Here is a 24,984-nt window from a genome sequence, read left to right as displayed (position 1 = left end):
TCTTCTAAATATTTTAGTAAGGAAGGAAGCATGTAAGAAAGGAGGGAAACACACATCCTACCCACAAATACAAACACACACCGCCACACACTTTTCATGTTGGCAGACAGAAATCCACCGTTCTACAATGTCACTATTTCTACATTTTTCCACGAAAGATTCCTGTGACCTCTTGTGTCCCACATCCAATAATACATTACTCAGAACTGAGGAAAAGAGACTCTTTAGGGAGTGGATCATGCCGTCTCTGCACAGAGGGGAAAGGTATGGTATCTATAAGCAATGAGCTCCACTGCCGAAGGACAGAAACTATTTTTATCTCCTGGCACTTTTGCTCTTTCTATACTGCATCCTGAGTCTACTTCATCCCCAAGGTTGCACACAATATAGTATTAAGCATGGCAGAAAAAAAGTGACACAGTACCTTCCAAATAGTCCACATGCTACTAGTCATGTCCAAGTCAGAATGTTCCTGAAGCATCTAGAGGCCTCTCCCAGTTAGCAGACTGGCTGAGTACGTTCTGAGTAGGAGAATTGCTATTGCTTAGGACAACCCATTCTGTGTGGGTCTCTAAGAAGGGTCATTAAAAATCTCATTAATGTAGACCTTTGGTTTTCAGTGAGCCTGATAAGTTTAGAAATGTGTGAAGGCATTTCCTCCCTCCTTCCTTTCTTACCTTCTTTTTTTTTCCTCTATTTTTCTCTTATTTTGCTTGTCACAATTCCTGTAAGGTACTACTGTGATTTAGCATTCAAGGACCAAAGGATGCTATCCACGTGTTATATCCCTTCCAAATGCCCAGAACACTCTGGTTGAGAAATACCTGATTTAAACAGTCTCAACCGAACTTCTACCATCAAGAGCAATAAATAAACAGATAAGTAAACAAGTAAATAAAAAATACGAGGTGACAGCAGCTGCTGTCTTGAATAAAAGTAACTCGTAATTGATTAGGTTATTAACTGCTCCTTTTATCAGTGGAGGAGGGTCTTTCATGAACATGCCTTAGATGTGAAAATAATATAGTGGGTATGGGTTGAAGCGTGTTCCTGCAAAAAGACATGTTGAACCCCTAACTAGGGGGGACTAGTACCTGTGAATGTGACCTTAGTTGGGAATCCGGTCCTGGCAGATGTAATCAAGTTAAGATGAGGGCATACCGAGTAAAGGTGGACCCTAATCCAATCAAGATTGAATGACTAATATCCTTATGAGAAGGGAATCGAAGCGGACTCAGAGGGAAAAAGGCCATGTGAAGAGGCAGAGATCAGAGTTAACACTGTCACAAGCCAATGAACAGTGGGGGCTACCAGAAACTGGTAGAAGCGAAGAAGGATCCGCCCCTTGAGGCTTTGAAGGGAGCGTGGTCCTGCTGAAACCTTGATTTTTAACTTCTAGTTTCCAAAACAGTGAGAGAATCAATTTCTGTTGTTTTAAGCCATCCCAGTTTGTGGTAATTTGTTATGGCAACCCTAGGACAATAATAGCTAATCTATATTTGTCCCAAGCTTGGAAGGTTGGCATAGTTCAAGGAAGCAAGGAGTTTGCAGCAAACTGGGGCGAGTAATGTTTGGGGACAGACACTTACTAACCGGCAACCTCTGCTGGGTAACTGAGAAGCCAGGAGAAGGTTTCCCTTTCTATCCAGGAAGGTACACTACCTCTTACATTCCTCTACCTGTGAATCCTTTAAAGACAATCTTCACTGGATTCACTTAGCCAGAGTGAAATTTTATTTCATAAAGACGTGCAGGTAAGGGTGGTCCCCCAAAGGTAGCAAGCTTGTCTGGAAGTTGACTCTCATTCCTTTCCAGATTTCCCGTGCTGATGTGTGATGGCGTGAAGCAGGCTAACTGGATCTCCTCTCCTTTCTGTGCTACCCCTGGGGCCTTTCGGTGTTCAGTGCATTCACCATGCCTAGCACTGTACAACTCCTCATCCAGATGATGTCCCAGCTTCCAGGCCACTTTCCACTATCTCAAGGTATCTGTCCTCTAGGCCACTCCCTCAGGCTCCATGCTCATCTGCGCGCCAGCGCATGGCAACATGGTGACCTTCTATTTCCACTATGCCGTCTTCGTTAGCTGGAATACTTGTATGGAGACAGTCAGTTATCCCATCATCTAATATTTGGTCACTCAGTGTACACCTCATAAAATAAATGCATAAGATCAATCAGTCAATTGAAACAATTCTTTTATCTATTATTTTTCAAAATAATGTGTTGGTTAATTAGCATCCTCTAATGGAGATCAGTGAAGTTTTGTGTAATCACTGATTTGTTTTTGGTACCATTATGAACTCATGAGCTCAAACAATGTGATTCAGTCCTTTGAAATTATCCTTACGGATGTTCCAACTGTTCTCTCTTTGGCCAGTGGGAGCCTCAGTAAGTGGTTCTGAGTCCTTTTGACAGGAGGCTCGTAGTATTTTTTTTTTTTTTTTTTTTTTTTTTAGCGGTACGCGGGCCTCTTGCTGCTGTGGCCTCTTCCATTGCGGAGCACAGGCTCCGGACGCGCAGGCTCAGCGGCCACGGCTCACGGGCCCAGCCGCTCCGCGGCATGTGGGATCTTCCCGGACGGGGGCACGAACCCGTGTCCCCTGCATCGGCAGGCAGACTCTCGACCACTGCGCCACCAGGGAAGCCCTCGTAGTCTTTGATAACATCCCTGCTGTCTGGTATAACAAGATCCTCCAGGCTCATCTTATACATTTCCTAACCCCGACCTGGAGTTAGCCATTTCTCCTGGAGCTTTCATTCCTTGTACTGGAAATAAAATGTAGCAACCACCATCTGAGCACCTGAATGACCCTTAGGCAGATCCGAGTCTGCTTCTCCTTCTTTGGAGGGAAGCAAACAATTTGGCCTGGCTTGAATGAGTCCTCACAGACTGTGAGACGAGGAAGCGTGACAAGTGACCATTTGGAGTTACTGTAACAGTCCAGGATGAGATGATAAGGTTCTCAACCAAGGCTGTAGCTGTGGGGATGGCGAAGAGGATCAGAGCTAGGAGAGATTCTAGAGACTAAATTTACACAAGAGGATTTATCAACTGACTTGGCAAAAGGCAAGTTCAAGGCAAAAGATAGCAGACCTGGGTTCAAAGCCTAGCTCTGTCACTCACCGACTGTGAGATCTGCATCTCATTACTCAACTTCTGAGACTTAAAACCTGAACTACAAAATGGGAATAGACTGCCTATCTCTTGGGGTGGTTGGGAGGATGAGATGAAGCTGCAGATGAAATGAACATAGTATCAAGTGTGATAACTACGACAGCTAAAAATTAAACATGAGAATTTCCCTTCTTCCCAACAGGCCTAGATTTTTCTACAAAATGAAGGGGTTGGCCCAGATCACACCACAGCCTCTTCCAGCCCTGTCTGCTCCAGCCCCCTCTCCCTAGTGTTGTTCTCTGATAATGCCATGGAGTATTAATAATGGATCTCCCAGCATTTTCCTAAACCACATTTTATTGATTATTTTATTGAAAAGATGATATAACAGATTTAATGTTGCCAAAAGGGAAATATATCGTATATTCTTCTGAGGGCTGTGTTTCTTATTTGACATCAAAGTTGACAAATTTCATTTTAGAAAATCTTAGAGTGATGTTTTAATTTAAAATTGCTTCCATAAGAGACCAACACTGAAGATATTAAAAACTAACAAAGTACCTTAAACACTGATCAGTTAGCTCAGAGCCTCTTAAAATACTTTCCAAGATGGCTGTCCTGATCAATGATTTATGCAGCACTCTGGCCTTAGAAAATATAATATTACGTTGTCAATCCCTTCCCAGAACCTTCCTTGCCCATTAAGTCAGTGATATCCTGTAAACCTTTCTGAAGTTATTTGTTTTTCTAAGATCTTATTTTTGAGGACTCTGTTGGAAGGTTTTTTTTTTTTTTTTTTTTGCGGTACGCGGGCCTCTCACTGTTGTGGCCTCTCCCGTTGCGGGGCACAGCCTCCGGATGCGCAGGCTCAGCGGCCATGGCTCACGGGCCCAGCCGCTCCGCGGCATGTGGGATCTTCCCGGACCGGGGCACGAACCCGTGTCCCCCTGCATCGGCAGACGGACTCTCAACCACCGCGCCACCGGGGAAGCCCGGAAGGATTTTTGAATCAAGATTTTGAGGACAGTAGTAGCCATCTAGCAGTTACTAGAGCCACATTGACTGTTGATAAAGAGGGATTAAAATACTGATTACAACGTTACTTTTTAAATTGTGAAGGCAATACAAACATTAAAATAAACTTCAGGCCAAACAAATGAGCATAAAACGTGACATTGACCCAAAACTCATTTGACGGAAATAACCAGTGTAAACTTCTAAACTCTTTTCTCCATAGGCACACACATGACGTTTTAACTGTTTTATCATGAGGTACATTTTATTCCTTCGCTTGCTCTTTTGATATGTTGTGAAATATAAAGTTGCAATATAGTAGTTCGATATATTGTCACCATTTCTACCTGTCAGTACATAAATGAGCCACCTCGTTCTTTTAAGCAATTGAATATTGCCCAGTTGAATAAACATGGAACTGTTCACTATGATCTGACTAGCACTTTATAATTACATATTTACATTGCTCCCAATTTATTAATATTTTTTAAAAGTTCTTTTGGGATTGACATAGATACATTAATATGTATAACATGGATAACTTATAAAAAAAAAGTTCTTAACCAAGACAAACAAATAAGACTTAATCGGGTCTGACAAATTCTTGTCGATTTCTGTGTATTTTACAGTTTCCATAATAAAAAATGAAAAACAAATCAGTGCTTGAGTGCAACTTTGAAAAACTGTTATAAAACGAGAGACAACTGTCACTTACAGACATTCAACTTTTTTTAAACAAAGACTTGGCTGTAAATTTCTGAATGTCAAAACCCCCATCTCCCCTCTGCCTTATAACTCTCCAAACTGAAACCCCATCCTCAGTGATGCAGTAATTTTTGCTCTTTCAGCAGCCACACTTGGCTTTGAGATTTTGGGTGTCAAAAGCCTCCTCTTGTCAATGTCTGTTCCTTTTCCTTCCAGTGGCACTCACGACCCCAGACACAGTTTCCGGTCGGTTCTGCCGCACAAGGGTCGGCCTCGCATCCTTGCCCCTCCTCTGTTCACGGTCCATCCTGCTCTTCAAGATGGTGGAGCGTCTTCCCACCTCAAGAATGGACAAGTGACCTCACTGAACAAGCAAGGAGCATGTTTTTCATATAAAGAATCATCTTTTCCCTTCTTTGGTTGGTTTATAGGTTGCTCTTCGAGTTGATATCATCTTAAATTTTACTATTATCCCTTAGGCTTCAAGACCGGCATGTTGTTCTTTTTCAAGATCATGTTCTTTTTGGCATCTGCTAAATGAGTAGATGTTTTTATTTAAGGCAGAAAGTAACATGAGTCTTTGTTGGGTGATGAAGCTGGGGGATATGCCAGCCTGGGTGACTTTAACACCAGCCACGCCAAGGGGTGTCAGCCCTGCAGGGTGGGGAACAAGGGCATACAGGATACAGGTCTGATTTTAGTCAGGACTTCCCATCACTTCTATCTATCGCTTGGACTAAAACACAATTCATATTTCAGAATCACCAATGAAGACAGAAAGAGTCTGTAAGGCCAGGAAATCTCCTATTCCGTCCTTCAGCTTATTTGTGACTAACTTACACCCTCAATACTCAGCATCTGAATTGACTTAACATCCTCAGACGTTACTGGGACATTGGCAGTCATGCCTCCCTTTGACTTAAATCACTTTCACCACCAGGCTCTTTTTAGCTCTTCAGAAAATTCTCAAAAATGTTCAAATAGTAGAAGTACCTTTATCTTCTCTAGCAGAGCTCAAAGGTGACATTTTCTTAATTGGCCAGAGAGTATCAGAAGTTTCAGCTATTTTCAAGTGATAGCCATGGTAAAAAAAAAAGGCTTACATTTGTAAAAGAAGTGTTTTATATGTGCATAGCTTTAAAAAAGCTGATTTTCAAGTTTAGCTTTTGTAACCCTCAATGAAAACGAAAAGCCTGACTCTTTTTGAAAAACAGCTATTTGGAAACACTAGACAACAAGCACTTGATAGTAAGCAAGTCTGCCAATGTCTCCTTTTGGGGGGATCTAAGGTGAAATTTAAATTAAGTCTTCATTGTGCCAGCCCTCAAAAATGTATTTTAATCCTTCAGTTCAACAAATATTTTGAGTACCCCCCTTAGTGCCACACAGCACTGGGGATACCACAGCAAACAAGAGAGACAAAAGTCCCAGGATGGGGGGGACTAGGGATAAAGGAAGAGAGACATTAAAGGAAAAAGTAGAGGCAAGAGGCAGATGAGGGGCAATGGGAATACGGTGTCGGCAGGCAGAACAGACTGCAAATTTAAAAATGCTGGTCAAGGAGAATACAAGAAATCAAAGAGCAAAAAACGCATGTTCTATGAGGTCCAGATTAAGAAGCATTGATGAAATTGACCAAAGCAAGGCTTGCTATTTTTTAGTATGTATTACACATTTTCTTAATAAAGTAAGATTGTCCACATGATTAATCTCTCTGGTGGCTTTTGAGCAGAAATTCAGGATAAAGATCAGGTTTCCAGGACTGACTGTAAATATGTTCATCCTTTGGGAACACAGGAAAGGAAATCTAATGATGCAGAAATAATCATAGAGCGGCCAGGAAAGAAAGAGACCAGAAGGGGAAGGGCAGACTGGAGGCTACAGCCAAAGAGCCTGAAGTCAGTAATCAAACACCTCCTCAAAGTATGCTTGACAATTTCAAGGGGTGGGGGAAATAAAAGAGTAACTGACAAAAAATAAAATAAAAATGTTGGTAAGTCTCACTGAGAAGGTGACATCTGAGTAAAGGTTTTAGGAAGGTGAGGGAATTAACCACATGTATATTTAGAGAAAACATGTTCCAGAGAGAGGAACCAGCCATGGCGTGCAATAAGGAAACCAGTGTGGCTGGTGCCAGGGGAGCAGAGGAGAGGTAGAAGCCCTGGTCCAAGATGAAGGGGGGGGCAGCTCAAGTGGGTCTGGATGGCTGCTTTAAGGACTTGGGCTGAGATTTCACTCTGAGCACAACAGAAAGCCATTGCAGAGCTGTGAACAGAGCAATGTCATCATCTGATACATTTCCACTGGATCGACAGCTGCTCTGTAGAGACTAGACCTTAGGAGGGAAAGGGTAAAAGCTGAGAGGCCCGAGAGGAGGCCCCTGCAGGATTCCGGGAGAAAGAGGAGTGGGGCTCACACCACAGACAGCAATGGAGGTGGCGGAAAGTGTCTGACTTTATGTATTTTAAAGGCAGGGCGAACAGATTTTCTTGAAGCATTGGATGAGGGGTGTTGAGAGAAAAAGAGACTCAAACATGACTCACGACTTTCAGCCTAAGCAACTTGGAGTTGCCATTAATTGGGATGGGGAAGGCTTCTGCTGGGGACTGTTCTGGGAGAAAAGTCCAAGAGTTCATATTTGGACGTGCTGCGTTTAAGATGACTGTGAGAGGAGATGGTCAGCTACTGATTTTCTTCTGACTAAGTCAATCGCCTTCAAAGAACATAAGTCCCCTGAGGGCAGACTTCTATTTTGTTCATTGCTGTATCTCCAGAGCCTTAGACAACACATGAAGATTCTCCATTAAAAATTAATTTAACAGGGACTTCCCTGGTGGTCCAGTGGTTAAGAATCTGCCTTCCAATGAAGGGGACACGGGTTTGATCCCTGGCTGGGGAACTAAGATCCCACATGCCACAGTGAAGATCCCGCAGGCCGCAACTAAGACCCGACACAACCAAATAAGTAAATAAATAAATTTATTAAAAAATTAATATAACACATATTTGCTAGGCACTCATTACATGTCTTGCTCTGTTCTCCATGCTGGGGACACAGTTGGGACAAAACAGCTAAAATTCTCATGCATCTTATATTCTAGGAGTGTGAGGCGGATGTGCCAATGAAGTAAAATAAAACCTTCTATGCATTGTTTAATAAACTTTTGTTGAATGTTTACTCACATGGCACTTGATGTGTATTATCATAACTCTACGAGGAGGAGACCGAGACCCCAGAGTTGGCGTCACACCAGCCTGTCTTCCTCCAAAGCCTCTTCCACCATACCATGTAGCCTCTCAGAGAAAGTAACACAAATCCCATCCTCGTCGGGTAAATACCAGGGTTGTGTTTTCTCCAAATAAGCATTGAATGGGGAATCTGCTCAAAACAGGACTCTTCGTGAAGAGCAGTCTAGGAGGCCAGCCCGGAAGCGGGCAACCCCAGGTCACTCAGCCCTCCTTCATGCAACCAAACCACGCAGCTGAATTCCTCTTGACACTTCAGGACATTTTCTTATTCTTCTGCCCCTTTCACAATGCTGAGGGTACCTGAATTACCTGCCATTAAGGGCTGTCACATCCGTTTCCTCTGAAAGGCTCAATTTGCAACCTTTCACAAAACTAGAAAGGTGTACTAGAAGAGGATGGATGTGCATACACACTTGAGGAGGAATCTCTTATCTCCTTCACCTAAAAATGAAACTTGGATGAATTTTCCATTCCCAGTAGCAGCATCAAGGAGGTGGTTTGGTCTTCAGTAGCCCCCAGTAATTTCAACAATCACTTCCCCCTCATTCAGCCACCTGACATTCTCTCCATCTCATGCAACAGACCACTCCCAGCCTCTTCCACGTATCCTACGCAGAAATTCTGAAACAGCCATGGCCCCTGCCCTCTGTCCATTTCTTATCCAGTTTCCACATGGAATGTGATATCACACTTCCTTCCCCTCCTACATTTCCTAGAAGGTAAACGATGAATGATCACTTATCCTCAAAAACTGATCATTCTTTCTCATGCTCAGACCTGTCTGAACAGTTCTTCAAAAAGGACAATTCCACGGCTCTCTCCTCTGGAACGCCATCTCTGACAACATTGTAATTTTTAAGACCAAACAGGCCGAGTTCCCTTTGGTTGGGTGACGGCCGTATTCAGCTTGATGTTGACCCATCAACAGCGAGAATTTACATGACCAGCCGAGTGTGTGATCCACCAATAACTTGCCTCTTTTCCCAAACCAACAAAGAGGTGGTTCAAGTCCACCAGATTTCTCTAGGAGCCTCTCATGGACAAATGGGCTTTGAGACTCCCTCGTGTAATTCTCAGATGTACTGAGTCCTCTCCTAATGTGACACATTACCTTAGCTCAATAGAATGACCAGAGTCCTAAACATTTCCCTAAACACATATAGCTTTTGCATGGTGAATAAAGAGGACACCCTTTTATCTTTACAATAATTATTACTGTTCTTCCTAAAGAATCTAAATGACAGTACAAAGCAAGAATCATATAGTGTGGAAGGTTTAACAATGAAATAACTGTTCAACGCCAGTATAATGGTAGCTGCCTGTCGTCTATCTGTGGATCACAAAAGCTTTTCCAATGGAAAATGAAAAGATTTTATAAGGGGCAGACAACCCCAGTAACAACCCATCATGGATAAAACAGTGGCTGAAAAAACTCTCTCAGGAATGAGGTTATGCTTCTGGACTACACAAGCTGGCAAGAATATCATCATTTTAAAGGTAACATATATTTTAATAACCCCATACAGGGAACTATAATATGTTCTATCCAGTGAGAAGCTTGAATGATAGCTTTAAGTTTACAACCATGGCCAAAAAAAATGAAAAATGAATTATACCTTCTCTCCTCCAATTCTTCTCATGTGCAACACCTGCCCTAAAGTTTCTGTGCCCTTATTTCCTCCTTCAGGGAAAAGAAAATCAGGTGTCAGAAGCTGGACTGTAACTGGAAGATATTATCATCAAAGCCGTATTCTATCATGCATCTTATTTTGTATTGAATAGACATGTTTTCTAAATATCACACCTGGTAACTTTCCACAATTTTTTTTCCACTTAACAATTACCTAGTCACAGATTTGGCCTTAAGTATAAAGGTGCAAATTTCCACCACGGTCTAATTGCTGGAAGGATTTTTTTCCCCCAATCTGCCTTGAAATTCTGTCTAATATGCTGCTTCAGGCCCCATATAGCCACAGATTCCAAGTGATACCTATAGACCTATTCTGCAGGAATTATGCAAACCTTATATAATAATTGTGAGATGTGTTAAGATCCTGGCACAGAAGACAGCATTGAAATCCAAAGCTGTTCTATTAACTTTCTTTTTTAATCAGCTGCCTGCTGGATTCTGGAAGGCTCTTAGTTCCAGCTCCTATGCAAGAACACTGTTACCATTTCAAATAGTATACTGTTTTTTTTTTTTTAAGAAAAGGTCACAAAAGGGTAAAGTAATGTAGCCTCAGGGAGGCTACAGAAATCCCACCGATTGTTCAGAAAACCACAACAGTGCACAGTAAATGGATATGCAATCCGATTCAAAATGTTCCATTGGAGAGCTGCCTCTGAATCCTAACGTTGTAAGTTGCTCTCAGAGAGACAGAGCTGCTTTGAAATCTCCGAGTCGTCTTCCCATGATCAGATTGTGATGAATGAATGAAATGGAGTGGGATGGCTAAAGCCGGGTGGGGCAGGGTTCAAAATAAAGCCAATCCTATGTCAAAGCCATTGCACTGATGAACCACACATGGAAGGCCAAAGGGAGAGTTGCTAGAATACACGATGATCAGTTACATTTGAATTCAAGATAAACAACGAAGAGTTATTTAGCTTAAGTGTGTCCCAAGTACTATGTGGGATAGACTTAGAATTCACTATTTATTTGAAATTCAAATTGGACTGGGCAACCTATATTTTTAATTGCTAAATCTGGCAACACTAGCCAAAGGACAATTAAAACAGCTTATTTTCAATTGACATTATGCCACCTTGCACCAATGAAAAACACAGATGACAACAATTATATAATCGCCTATTTTGTTGTAATGGTTTCTATTACGTATAAAATGGCAGAAGTCTCAAGGTTTATAAACGATATTAAAACAGGTAAAAGAAATGGGCTATGCTGCTGTAAAGGATCATGAAGACCATTTAAAGATCCACACCTCAGAAAATCTGACGTTACATCAATCCCCGTCCTTTAAATAATTTAAGCTGTGACTACGAAATGTCATGCCATGAACTACATACACAAATCTGTCTTAGTTTATAGTAACCCTACTTGCACATTAACTGGATGATAACCTATTAGCCCTGCATTTCCAACTAAAAAGCAATCGTTGCATAAGGCAGGTACCCACTATTTGCCTACCTCTTTTCATAACCACTGCTGTCTTCTAAATGAAACATTAATTTTTCCTAGGCAACTGTTTTATTCAATACCTTGCTAGCAAAGCAAAGACAGCCATCTCTCTGTATCTGTGGGATCTGCATCAACCTTGGGCTGAAACTACTGGGAAAAAAAATTCCTGAATCCAAAAAGCAAAACTTGAACTTGTTGCATGCTGGTAACTATTTACACGGCATTTACATTGCGTTAGGTATTATAAGCAACCTAGAGATGATTTCGAGTATACAGGAGGAAGTGCGTAGGTTATATGCAAATACTATACCATTTTATATAAGAACCTTGAGCATCTGAGGATTTTGGTATGGGGGCCAGGTTCTGGATACTTAGGGATGACTCTATTTGATTCCTAAACTAACGTATCCAATTTCAGTAACTTCTAAAAGGGAGAAAACCATCGTGCATGTTAGAGCAGGATTCCTTTCATTGGGTGTTAAAACAGTCAATACACTTTGAAAATATTGTTTAAATGTCCCTCTTCGTTGTTTCCAGTGGATGCTGTACCCCCCAGCCCCACCCCTGTCCCCCCAAAAAAATTGTAGTTTAAGAAAATCTGCTCCAACGGTGTCAATATTTGGCCAATATTTTTCTTATAAAAGCACAAGCACGATGAAAGCACCACTAGACCAGGCCCAAATGATCAAGTTAAATTAGAGATCCGGCCATTATTGATGTTTTTGGATTCTGGAGAGAGCCATTCTGGATCATTCATACACCATGAAATGCCTTTTCCTAAGTTGTTTGATCTGAATTATCCAAAATTTGTGGCTCTGGGAACCTGACCTTAAGATTTAGCTGAGTTGGGCTTTTGAAACACACCAGTCTGCAAAAGACTTTGTGGAAGAAATAGCATCTTCCGTGAGACTCAACTTCTGTTTGTTACTGAGCGTTTTTTGGACTGTTGTGCTAAATTTGAGCTGGCACGTTATTAACCTTTTCAAATTAGGCATTTAGTAGGCTCAGCTGAATCTTTTCTTAATTTGCACATGAGGGTTTGCCCGAACAGCTGGCATTGTGCTGGAATATTAGTTTAAATCTTCAATTTACATAGTCCAAGCACAGACACGTACACTTTGGACAGGACGACCTAACTGGTGCCAAACAGTCAACTTTATTAATAAGAATAATAGCAACAACAATTGCTAATGGTTATTGAGCGCTTACTATGTCCCAGGCTTTATAGGTATATTCAGTTATTTACCACTTTTAACAGTCTGATGAAGTTTTATTTCCCCATTTTTGTAGATAAGAAAACTTGAGAGGTTAGATTACGTGCCCTAAATGATACAATTAGTAAGTAGTAAAACTTGGCTTTGTACTGAGGCAATCTAGCTGCAGAATCTGCAGCCGTGCTTCACCACTTGGCAACACTGTCTCAGTAAATCTATCCCATAATAATGGAGAACTTCCACCTTCTCAGGTAGGTTTCACAGCGAAGGAGGCGTCACTCTGTGACACAGACTTCAGGGGAATAGGAGGTAACCAGGCTAAAGGGATGCAAGCCACCCTTCACCTCCACTCGCAACCAACCACAGGCAACCTTGCCGTTCCCATAAATGTGTGTGCATTTTGGGGTTTATTTTTAACAAGTTTACGATAAGGTTTACGATATGGCTTTAATATGCTTATGATAAAGCCCTGCCGTATATGAGGACCTATACTGAGAAGAGAGCCATAAATGGGTAGGGTGGGGTCTTCCTTTGAGGATAAGGACGTTCGAGATGTTAGTCACTTGGAGAAGAGCTATAGCTGACAGGCCTGGGACACAAACAGGCTCTCTAGCTGGGTGGCAGACTGGAATCTAGCTCTGCTGGTCTTGATCACCAAGGAGCCAATCAGTCAGCTTGGGTAATGGGGCAGACTGCAGTACTCTCCCTGGGGTGGGGCAGACAGGGCAGAACCTAAGGCAGGAAAAACTGGGTCAAGGGATTTTTGCCTCTCTTACCTATGCTTGTTTCCCCTTGAACTCCTTGAACGTTTGGAAAAGGACTCTGGGAAGTTCCAATATACCTCAGATGTCTCAGGGAGGGAATTTTTTAACATACTGAGTGAGCCATAGAGCACTGGAGAGCAGCAACGACGGTGGTGGGAATGAAAGAACTGAATCCAGAGAGGAGAGGGAGAGGGATGAAGATGGAAGCTTCCTGTGGCCTGCCATCCTCCCTCCATTCTTGGTTCTGCTGCCTGCCCTCGGAGGTTCTGGCTTGTAATTTAGAGGCAGTACTCCTGTATGCCTAGAGTACTGACCTTAGAGGTGTTTGGGAACGGTTTGTAAAATAGCCATGCTAGTTTTCTACCCCAATCAACTCTGAGAGAACTGAAGACAGCCCAAGGTTTCTCTCTTCCTTCTTTTTAAAATACAAGTGAATAAGTGTAGAGATCTACTTTTGCTGTGTTGTTCACAAGGCACAGGTATTTACAAGTGTCCATTATACAGGCTGGACAAAACACTATGTATATGTATTGAGTAGATCTAAGCCCCATTCCTGGCTCAAGAAAGTATCACCTCAAGAGTTTTATGGAAAATTTCCTGAATTCTCTAAAGATGGGGTGGGGGGAAAGCAACTGCCTGATGAAGCTATCTAGAGCTTTGCCACTTTCATTTCAAGAACCCTTGTCCCTCTCTCCTTTACTACTTTTTCTAGAAAAGTTTTATTTTAGTTTCTCAAAACACCTTACTCTGGGATGTAAACAACCTTGTTCGGTATTTATGCCTCTTTTTGTATTATTTTCCTGATAACTTATTGCAAGTAGCTCTAACAACACACTGACCCCCGAAGAGATTCCTTCAGAGGCACGAACTCAGAGGAAAGGACGCTTCATCACTCAGGGAGATGTACTCAGAAACATAACTATGTCTTCCGGGGTCAGGGGAACCCCAGAACTGGGAGGCTGTGATCTTCTTTGTTCTGGCTTCGACACACGTGTGCAGGGATGAGTGAGGCTGCGCAATGGGTCCCCAGCTACCAGCCTCCTCAGTCTGGGCCGTGAACAAGGTCAAGGTTCTTGCCGCAGCAATAGCGAGGCTAAACTCTAAAACTGGCCAAGAAAAAAAATAATAAATTTAAAAATATGTATATATATCTTGAGCTCCTTAGGGAGGAAAAAACCCCACAATACACTGCCTTAGTAGGGTTACTCCCGGCGTTGCCAACTGCCAGAGTTGTTAAAAAAATAAAAATTAAAGAAAAGCCACTAAATAAAATTAGCCAACAAACCTACCTACCAGCTCTACTGGCTCACTGAAGGTTTTCTGAGCCTCCAGCCTCATGAAAGGATTTCTAGAGAGGAGAAAGGAAGGCACCTTTCCTGTCATTTCGTAAACGTCTCTTGGCAATCCCGGGGCTAGGGAGTCGGCTGTCACACTTGGGGATACAGGCGCTACCAGCCTGGCCCAAGGCTGTGCAACCAAAGCGGCAGGAGACCGGGAACCCTCTGTGGACGTGCCTCCAAACCTTGCAGACACCAGAGAGAAAAGGGAGCTTTCTCAGGCGTTCGGCAAGTAGAGGAAAAAGACCCGCTCTAGCCTCAAGTTGGGAAACTTTTCCTCAAAACTGCATTATCCGTTGTGAGCTGCCTGGAAACCCCTAGCTTCTTTTCAAGGGATTGTAACGACTTGTGTCCACAATTACAGGAACCCAAGCAATTCAGGAGGAAAAAAAATACACACACGGACTACAAGCATGAGTCAAACGGCTTGTGTATGTGGCTTTGGAACATTCTTATCTAAACACGCCTGTGTCCCCGCACTCGGGCTGCTTTTTCCACCAGTGCCTCATCCGTAGTCAGTTGTCCCTTGTCTGCCTACATTTTCTGGAAAAACTAGATACCCCACCCTCAGACTTAAAGAGCTGTTCTGAATCTCTCCTCTACGCCCACCAAGCCGAGCTCAGTCCTCCGGCTCCTCTCTCCCCAGGCCCTGCTTGGAGGCCGCTGCCATCCGTGGTCCTGAGGCCAGCGATGCGCGCGTGGGGAAGCCGTCCGGAGGGTGAGTGTGTGTAGGAGGAGTGGGTGGAACGGGGAGGATGCTAGTTTTAGCCAAGTTAACAGTTTCTGCCAGGGCACATATTTTGGGGGAGTTTCCAGGCCATAGGGTAGAATTGCAAATCCCCAGGGGTGATCACGAGCTCGAGCCGGGTCGGAGCAGCTGCCCTGAGACTGTTAAGGCCGCATCACCCCCACGCGTAACTAGGAAGGGTCGCCGGAGATGAGAGACCACCAAATCTCGGGGAACGCAAACCAGCCCCGCCGGGTGCGCGGCCACGGCTTAAAGCTTTCCCAGATGCGATCCCTCCTGCTTCTCCTTCTTATCCCTCCCTGAGTCCAACCGCGTCAAGAGGTCTGGTGCCCAACTCTGGCAGGGTGTGCTCGGAGACCCGAGAAGCCTCTAGTTTCAGTCAGTGTCGCCAGCCCGGGTTTCAAACGCATCGTGCAGCCACCTGTTTCACAAAGCCCGGAGTTTGTGCGGGCGCGGGCTGCGGCCGGAAGAACCCTGTCATCCCCTCGGTCCGGCTCGGCCCAGGTTCTCCAAAAACGCACATCGCTCTAAATCCAAGTGCGCACGCAGCTCTGCGAAACGCTGGAGGCTCGCACCACTCCGGCCCCCAGCGCGCGGCGACTTATTTCGCGGTCTCCCCGGTTCAGCCCCCGCCCCCAGCGCTAGTCGCCGGGCCAGCCCTCCGCCAGATTGGCGCCCCAAAATACCTGCCGTGAAGATGCAGAGAGCGAAGAGAGTCTTGTAGACCATGGTACCCTGGTGCTTGGTGCCGCACCCGGCGCGGGCAGCGGGAGAGTTTGCCGGGACTGACCGAGCGCCCAGAGCGCGGGCAGCTCCTCCTCTGTCCGCTGGCTGCGGTGGGAGCCGGGCGACCGGGCGGCGGTAGGGGAAGCTAGGAGAGCGCCGCGCGGCTCCGTCAGCTGCTTGTACTCCGGCGCCCGGCGCGCTTCTGCTCCATCCCAGCCGCCCGGGCCGCCTCCGCCGCCGCGACTGCTGCCGCCAAACCCCTCCCACCCGGGTCCCGCGGAGATGACAAGGCCACCCCTGGCCTTTCCTCTCCCAGCCCTCGTGTCCCGGGAGTCGCGGCCCAGGGCGGCCTCTGCTGGACAGTCAGGGCGCGAGACCCGAGTTTCGACCCGGTTCAGCAAATGTTTGGGGCGGCTAGCACTGTGCTGGGAACTAAGGGGAGGCAGAGAAGTGGGAGCAGATTTCTGCCCTCAGGAATTTACCTCAGCTTCTCTTACAGGAGTAACAACCTTCAAACACGTGACCGCGTGCCATCTTAGGTGTCACCTCGAAGAGCCAAGACCCCACTACGGTAAGGGAACATACACTTCTTTCCAAGTATGAGAACCTTTTCCTTTTCTTTCATTTCTCCAAACGTTCCTGCATGTACATTAAACCCTCACACACATTCAACCCCACTGCATTTCCTGGTGCCTGGGCCAGGAGGTCTGCCGTCCTACTCAGCTTCTCACGAGAAGAAACAGTACTAATGTCAGGTAACAGTGATCATGCGATAATTATGAGCCAGGCACCCTACTGGGTGTTGTATCACGATGCTTCTAACAACCCTACGACGTAAGAATTATTATTTCATTTTAAAGATAAAAAAACTAAGGCACAGAGAAGTTAGGTAATGTGCTCAAGGTCACATAGCTGGTAAGGGCTGCATCCCGTAACTGAAGAGTTTGTGTACCAGGGCATAATAACAAGGGCTGACATTTCCTGAGAATTGCTGTGTCCTAGACAACTGTGCAGTACAGGTATTAACCAGGTCAGGTTCTCAGAACAATTCTTTGAAGTGGGCGCTATGATAGCTTCATTTTCAGGGGAGAAAATGAAAGCGTGCAGAGGTTTAAGTACTTGCCCAAGATCACACAGCTAGCTAATGGTACAGATAAGTTGCCTGCCTAGGGACCTGGGGTCATCCCTGTACTATACTCTCTCTTCAAAGCCCAAGGTTTCTGTGTGTTCACACAGATCGAAGCTGATCCTTCACTTAATCCTCTCCACCACCTTTGACTTGCTTATTTTTTACACGTCTATCAGACCAGATGCTAGGTCATCTTCCAATATCTATGTTATTATGAGCCTGGTGGTCCCCTAGTCACTAGAGCTGGGATTAAGGAGCCTTCTTAAAGAACTGATTTGCACAGGACCTAGCAGTGCTGGAGAACAGCTTTCTTTCTTTCTTTTTTAAATTTATTTTACTGAAGTATAGTTGATTTACAATGTTGTGTTAATTTCTGCTGTGCAGCAAAGTGATTCAGTTATATATATGTATATGTTTATATGTGTGTATATCTATCTATATATTTTCATATTCTTTTCCATTATGGTTTATGAAAGGATATTGAATATAGTTCCCTGTGCTATTCAGTAGGACCTTGTTGTTTATCCATCCTATAGAACAGCTTTCTTGTTCTGTAACTTCTTTCTCATATACCAGACAGAGCCCCAAGTTGTATTTTCTCACTCCCTTGGGCCTCATGACTTTATCTGTGATGATGTCAGTTCCTCTTCCTGACCCCACCGTCACCACTTGTAGAGCTTGTCACGCTTCCACAACCAGATTAAACTGAGCTCATGTTTTCTCTTTTGTCTTGGTAAATTTATTGATTCTTGTTGAAATGAGAAGTCAAAGATATTACAACCAAATGCCCAACCCCCTTTCCTCCTCCCTGGCCAAAGAAACTGCAAATTTATTTTTATTAAACAAACTCTCTTAATGCTTTTGACCTTCAGGTCCTTCTGGTTTCTAGGCTAATCTATGTGATGATGAAGAATTACTGCATCTGTGTGGTGACTGCCATGGAGGCAGGGACCACACACAGATGGAATTTTGCAAGCACGTTCTTTAAGGCACTGGTGCCTTTAGATGGGGCCATTTAAGTAAGTGACCCTATGACAGAAATAAAGATTTTCAAAAACACTTCACAGAAAAAAAATTGTTCAGTTGAAACTTAACAGACATTAATGGAGTCCCTTAGTAGTGTAAAGCATGTGTGACAGGCTTTGATATCTAAGATGATAGTTTTGTACCCAAAGGATTGTGACTCCCACGTATGAATCAGTTAAAATCTCCAAAGCTTTTCGTTGTATACAGAATAGAGTTGAAAATAATTTCTTTAACTAAAATAATTCATTTTTATTAACAATTAAAACTTTTGATTTATTAATTTAGTGAAAACATATTTGATCACTTACTAGGTGCCAGACCTTATACTAGGCTGTGGGAATGAGACAGGTTGTAACAGTCAAGGTAGGTAGGTTCTGCTGCTGTAATAAACCACCCCAAAGTCTCAGAGGCTTAAGCAATAAAGGTTTACTTCTCGCTTATCGTCATCTGCTTTGGATCCAGGCTACTCCCCAGAGTAGATATCTTCTACATCAGGATTCGGTGTTATACTCCATATCAGAAACTGCTTCTATACTCAGGAAAGAAAGAAGAGGAGAGTTATGTGCAGCATTTATGTCTTCCACCTGGAAGTGACGAGTCTTTCCTTTTTAAAATTAATTAATCTTACTTTTGGCTGCGTTGGGCCTTTGTTACTACACGCGGGCTTTCTCTGGTTGTGTTGAGTAGGGGCTACTCTTTGTTGCGGTGCACAGGCTTCTCGTTGCAGTGGCTTCTCTTTTTTTTTTTTTAAATACTTTTATTTTATTTTATTTTATTTTATTTTTTGGCTGTGTTGGGTCTTCGTTTCTGTGCGAGGGCTTTCTCTAGCTGCGGCAAGCGGGGGCCACTCTTCATTGCACTGTGCGGGCCTCTCACTATTGTGGCCTCTCTTGTTGTGGAGCACAGGCTCCAGACCCGCAGGCTCAGTAGTTGTGGCTCACGGGCCTAGTTGCTCTGCGGCATGTGGGATCTTCCCAGACCAGGACTCGAACCCATGTCCCCTGCATTGGCAGGCAGATTCTCAACCACTGCGCCACCAGGGAAGCCCTGCAGTGGCTTCTCTTGTTGCAGAGCATGGGCTCTAGGCGCGCGGGCTTCAGTAGTTGTGGCATGTGGGCTCCATAGTTGTGTCTAGCAGGCTCGAGAGCGCAGGCTCAGTAGTTGTGGCACACGGGCTTAGTTGCTCTGCGGCATGTGGGATCTTCCCGGACCAGGGCTTGAACCCGTGTCCCCTGCATTGGCAGGCGGATTCTTAACCACTGCGCCACGAGGGAAGTCCAGAAGTGACGATTCCGCACCTTTACTGGTTAAAGGAAGTCAGTGGCCATGCATAACTTCAAGAAAGCAAGGAAGCACATTCTTCATGGTTGTGATGTATGCCACAGTGGTTAATTGTCCCTGCCATCAGGAAGCTTATAGTCTAGTAGTGAGGAGTCAAACATTGAATGATCCCCAAAATATATGCAATAATTTATTATGTTAAAGTGGTGGGGGATGGGAGAAACGGGTGAACTGTTTTATAGTTGTTTGTTAAAATAAATTGAATAAAAAAGAGTTCAAAATATATGCAATACTTTATTATGTGAAATGCTATAAATAATAATACCCACTAACACGTATTGAGCTTCTGTTCTATGTTCTGTTAGGGATTGTTTCAAGCATTTTGTGTAATCTGTAAACTTTACACTCTGTAAGTTTATCCCGATTTTGCAAATAAAGAGACTGAGAGATACGTAACAAAAGTGTAAGTATGAAGGAAACCAAAAGATGCTAAGATATTATGGCAGGGGGACTTGCACTCCTCATTGGGGTCAGGGATGGAATTTGCATGTAACTTTTTAGTCATGCCTTATAGCAAAAGCCAGTTTCTTCAGAGATTTCTTGGTTCTTTCATAATGCTCCACTGGGATAAAATCTAAGATAAACCTGCCTTTTACTGACTCCCACTCTTTTTTTGATCTCTGATTAAGTGAATTGCTAGGGTTGTAGACGTTCAATATTTTTAAAATATTGCCCTTGGTTGACTTAGCTTTCGACATCCTAAATTTATCATAATTTATAGATAAAGTCGGGTAATACATTTTAGGTAATATGGAAGTGTTAGCTCTGGACTCTTGGATTCATCATAGCCTAGGAGAGACAGAATAACTTGGTTGAGAGAGCTGGGTAAGTAAGGCAGTCTGTGCAGTGGTTAGAGGCTGAGTTCTGATGTCTATTCCATGGTCCCCATAGGCTGGCTTCCAATCCCCCCTCTTCCATCTACTAACTGACATTACTTGGTATCTCTATGCCTCAGTTTCTTCCTGGCTTCATTGGGAAGATTAAGTGGATTACATATGTGAAAGGCTTGTCATGTTCTAGGTGCCAGTAAATGTTAGCTATTATTAGAGGAGAAACTTTGAGGTACATTTAAAACTCATTTGGGGATCTAAAGTACAAGGAGAAAACATTAATGCCTGCTGTAGCTATTTCTTCATATAAAAGGTTACGAAACTTGGATTCTCCCCTGGGCATTTCCACTCCTGCTACATCTGAGTTGCAGGGGAAAGCTCTAAACTATCTCTGACAGCTCCTCCCCCAACCCCTCATCCCCAAAGGCAGGAGTGCAGCAGTTTCAAGACCCTGATATATTTTGTCTTGGTTTCATTTCTCTTCCCAAGTTGCACTGCAAAAATATCTCCCTGGCTTTTGCTATATACTTAATTACATAACTTTGCTTCTCTCTTAACTCCAATTTCCTTTTAAAAATATTAATGGTAAAAAAGATTAAAGGGAGTGATGCAATATGAGAAAAACAGGAAATTTGGAACTTTGCCAAGAAATATTTGTTTGAACAAAGGCAATTTTAAAAGCACATGATGAAACATAATTGTTTCCCTGATTTAAATAAACTTGTTTGGAGCGCTTTGAGGACACTAAACCACAGGTCACTAATTTTTATTTTAATTAAGGAGGAGACCCTTAAAGTATTTCAGGAAGGAAGAAACTGGCCTCTTGGAGGTGATGCACATAATGAAACCGCTTTTTAAACTTGATTGAGTTGCTACTGTAGATTTGCATTGTCCAATAGAAGTAAAATACAAATCCTATCTGTAATTTTAAAATTTCTAAAAGTCATATTTTGAAAAAGGAGAAAGAAACAAGTGAATTTAATTTTAATGCTATGATTTATTTAACTTGATGTATCTAAAATATTTATCATTTCAGCATGCAATGAATAGCAAAACATTAATAGGATATTTTACATTCTTTTTCTTATTGTAAGTCTTCAAAATCCAATGTTTATTCTACATTTATACAACATCTCAATTCAGACTAGGTACATTTTGAATACTCAGTAACAAAACATGGCTAGCAGCTATCATAACGGGCAGTGTGGCTGTAGAGAACTGGGCCCAGTCTCTTGCCTTGCCTCATGGATATCTTCTGTAAAAGTACAGAGCAGTGCTGGTGGGACTTTCTTAACTGACAGTGGAGTAGTTGGAAGCCTAAGACTTGCTGATTGCGTGGCCTCTAACCCTCATTAACTTCTCTAAATCTCAGTTTTCCCCTCTATGAAGTGAAGACCGTGATAATCATTACACCTTACTTCAGAGGATTACTGAATATAATCCTTATATTATTAATTACTTAATTAATGCATGGAAAACCTTTAGAACAGACCCTAGACAGAGCAGAGCCTTAATAAATGTTTACTTGTTATATTTGGTAAGAATGGTTATGATGATGATTACAAAATGAGTATTAATAGTAAAATTAATAGTAAAATATTAATAGTAAAATATTAATAGTAAAATCTTCCCAATTGTCAGTGTAGCATTAGCGATTCCTTACCACTCAGAGGCATTGACAATATTGCTTGTCCCTAGAAGTCTACTTTTACATAGTTTAGAGCAGCATTTATCAAACATTTTGGTCTCAGGACCCCTTTGCACTTCTAAAATTAGAACTCTGAAAACTATTTGTTTAAGGGCCCTTTCAGGTAATTGCGCGTTTTGTTCTTTTATATTGCAACGAAACTCAATAAACAGTGGTTTCTTAAAAGTTAGTAGCAAGGTGGAATCTGAAAGCATCTCAATAAAATTTTCATATTCTGTTACATTAAAATCCATTGGTCTATTTTGCACTTTGGATGTGTCTTTTACCCATGTGTGATTTTGTAACATCATGCATTGATCATATAGAAAATATTGGTTCACTGAGTTACGCAGATCTTCCGAATTTTAACACATTTCATTATACAACATCAAAAACTATACTTGTGAACATCTCCACTCATGTCATCAAAAAAGTCTTTAAATATTGGGAAGCTATCAAGTTAGTGGTAGAAGATACAAGTTTGGCAAAATTCTAATTTTCACTTGAAAGCTTGGTTGCTTTCCTTGAAGTGACATCTAACATCCCAGAAAAAATGCCTGACAAATATCCAAGTCTGAATAACCACAGTTTGTCTTTTAGTTGTTCTTTTAAGTAAAAATTGTGTTCCACAAAAAAAGTGGTTAGTTAAGCCTGTGACTCAAGTAATCCCATAAGTGCATTTCCTTGAGACAATCACCTCCCTTTGGCATGCAGCCAACAATGCTTTATGCATACTTCCCAGTTATTTACATAAAATATGAAAAACTATACATATTCAAAATCAAGATTTAACAAAGTTAATAATTTTTACTCCTCTTTAAGGGAGTTCTTAAGTGAAACATGCTTTTTTCCCCTTTAAACTAGACATGCATGGTGTTGAGGAATACAATACCTATGAATATAATTTGGACCCACTGCTACATTTATGCTGAGACACCAGACATTTTCCCACAATCGCTTTTGCATCATCAATGCAAAAATTTTAAAAAAGGACTAAAAAATAAAAAAGGTAAATAGCATCTTTGTATTATTATGAAAAGAGTCTTGACTTTGCAGACCTGAAAGGACCTTGGGGATCCCTAGGAGTCTGTGGACCACACTTTGAGAACTGCTGGTTTAGCAAAAACATCTAAGAAGGTCGCTGAGAACATCGACTGTTTTATCTGTCCAGAGCAGCCCTTTCTTCAGAGAAATTCTCTTTTCCCTTCTCCAAGCAAGTTGTTCCAATAGTGGTTGCATCTTCCTGTGGAGCCTGCCTCTTTTTTCAGTGATTGGTATAGGGTGGACATCAGGCTCTGTTTGTCCTACTCAGTGCACTTCCCCAGGATTTTCAAACTTGGGACCAGAAAATACCACTAATAGTTGTGCTCTGAGATGAAGTTATGGGGTTCTGGTACTCTGGTGGACCACTCCAGCATGTGGAAGGAACTGGTCTGAATTAGGATACAGAAACTTGATTCTTGGAGAGAAGTAGAAATGGGAGAAAAGATGCCCAGTGGCATTTTGGTCCCTAGTCACACTAGTTCCTAGTCTCTAAGGTTCAACCACATCCTTGCCCTTCTCCCCCCCCACCCCCACTCTGTGAGCATTTTCATGAATTTCCCCTTTTGGTCCAGCTAGTTCAAACTGGGTTTCTGCCACCTGCAACCTAAAGCAATTGGCTAATGCAGAGGGTAGCAAAAGCTAATTTCCAAAGTCACTCAGTGTTCAGTAATAGTGACTGAGGATAGCTCTTCCCATTCAGAAAAATTTAATTATCAGCTCTGGGCTAAAAATAATCATAATAAAAACATACCACCGCTACGTTATTGAACTGATGTGTGGCAGAGCAAGTCAGGATATTCAGCTTCTATTTCTGAAAAACATTCATGTAAATGAAAATTGTTAAGCCCATGAAAGCAAGTGAGGTTCACCATTGATACTAAAGGTTTAATAATACATGATAAATTTGAATATGTCCACAAATATTTGTCATGAAAAATACAATGAATAACCTGGGCTTTAAATACCTTCCTTTTTCACAATATTTGTGAATTTGTCCAATAAGGCCTTTTTTGTGCTCTACACATACTTTTACCACCATCAATTGTAACACATCTTGGTAGATTCCATTTCAGGTTGTACTGAATTGATGTTTTTTTTAGGTTCCTTGAAAATATTCTTGGACTTCCCTGGTGGCACAGTGGTTAAGAATCTGCCTGCCAATTCAGGAGACATGGGTTAGAGCCCTTGTCTGGGAAGATCCCACATGCCACGGAGCAACTAAGCCCGTGCATCACAACAACTGAGCCTGCACTCTAGCGCCCACGACCCACAACTACTGAGCCTGCGTGCCACAACTACTGAAGGCCACGTGCCTAGATCCCGTGCTCTGCAACGAGAGAAGCCACCGCAATGAGAAGTCCGCGCACTGCAATGAAGAGTAGCCCCCGCTAGCCACAGCTAGAGAAAAACCCACATGCAGCAACAAAGACCCAACGCAGCCAAAACTAAATTAATTAATTAAATTTTAAAAAAGTACTATATTGAAGAAATATCTACATCCCTGTACTTCAGAATTATTTATAATAGCCAAGATATGGAAACAACCTAAGTGTTCAAAAAATGTGGTATATATAAACAATGGATATATTAGATATTATTTAATATATTTAATAAATAAATGAATATTATTCAGCCATGAGAAAGAATGAAATCCTGCCAGTTGTGACAACATGGATGGACCTTAAGGGCATTATTATAGGTGAAATAAGTAAGACAGAGAAAGACAAATACTGTATGGTCTCTCCTATACATGGTATCTAAAAACCTCAAACTAATAGAAACAGAGAACAGATTGGTGATTGCCAGATGTGAGGTAAGGGTTGGGAATATGGGTAAAGGTAGTCAAAAGGTAAAATCTTCCAGTTATACGATATGTAAGTTCAGAGGATGTAATGTACAGCATGATGACTATGG

General features: G+C 42.5%; 1 protein-coding gene across 1 annotated transcript in view; it reads right to left on the bottom strand.

Moving 5' to 3' along the window:
- PARM1 (prostate androgen-regulated mucin-like protein 1) overlaps positions 1 to 16,181 on the bottom strand; it is a 100,271-nt gene extending 84,090 nt beyond the window's left edge. Inside the window, exon 1 of the mRNA XM_079920433.1 lies at positions 15,974 to 16,181. Within this exon, the coding sequence (XP_079776559.1) occupies positions 15,974 to 16,016 (43 nt within the window). The 5' untranslated portion in view covers positions 16,017 to 16,181. The remainder of the gene's footprint in view (positions 1 to 15,973) is intronic.
- Between the last annotated feature and the right edge of the window lie 8,803 nt (positions 16,182 to 24,984).

Source organism: Stenella coeruleoalba (genome assembly GCF_951394435.1).
Source record: "Stenella coeruleoalba genome assembly, chromosome: 4".
NCBI classification, from domain to species: domain Eukaryota; kingdom Metazoa; phylum Chordata; class Mammalia; order Artiodactyla; family Delphinidae; genus Stenella; species Stenella coeruleoalba.
Note: the sequence above shows the minus strand (reverse complement) of the source record. Positions and strands in the feature narration are given on the sequence as shown.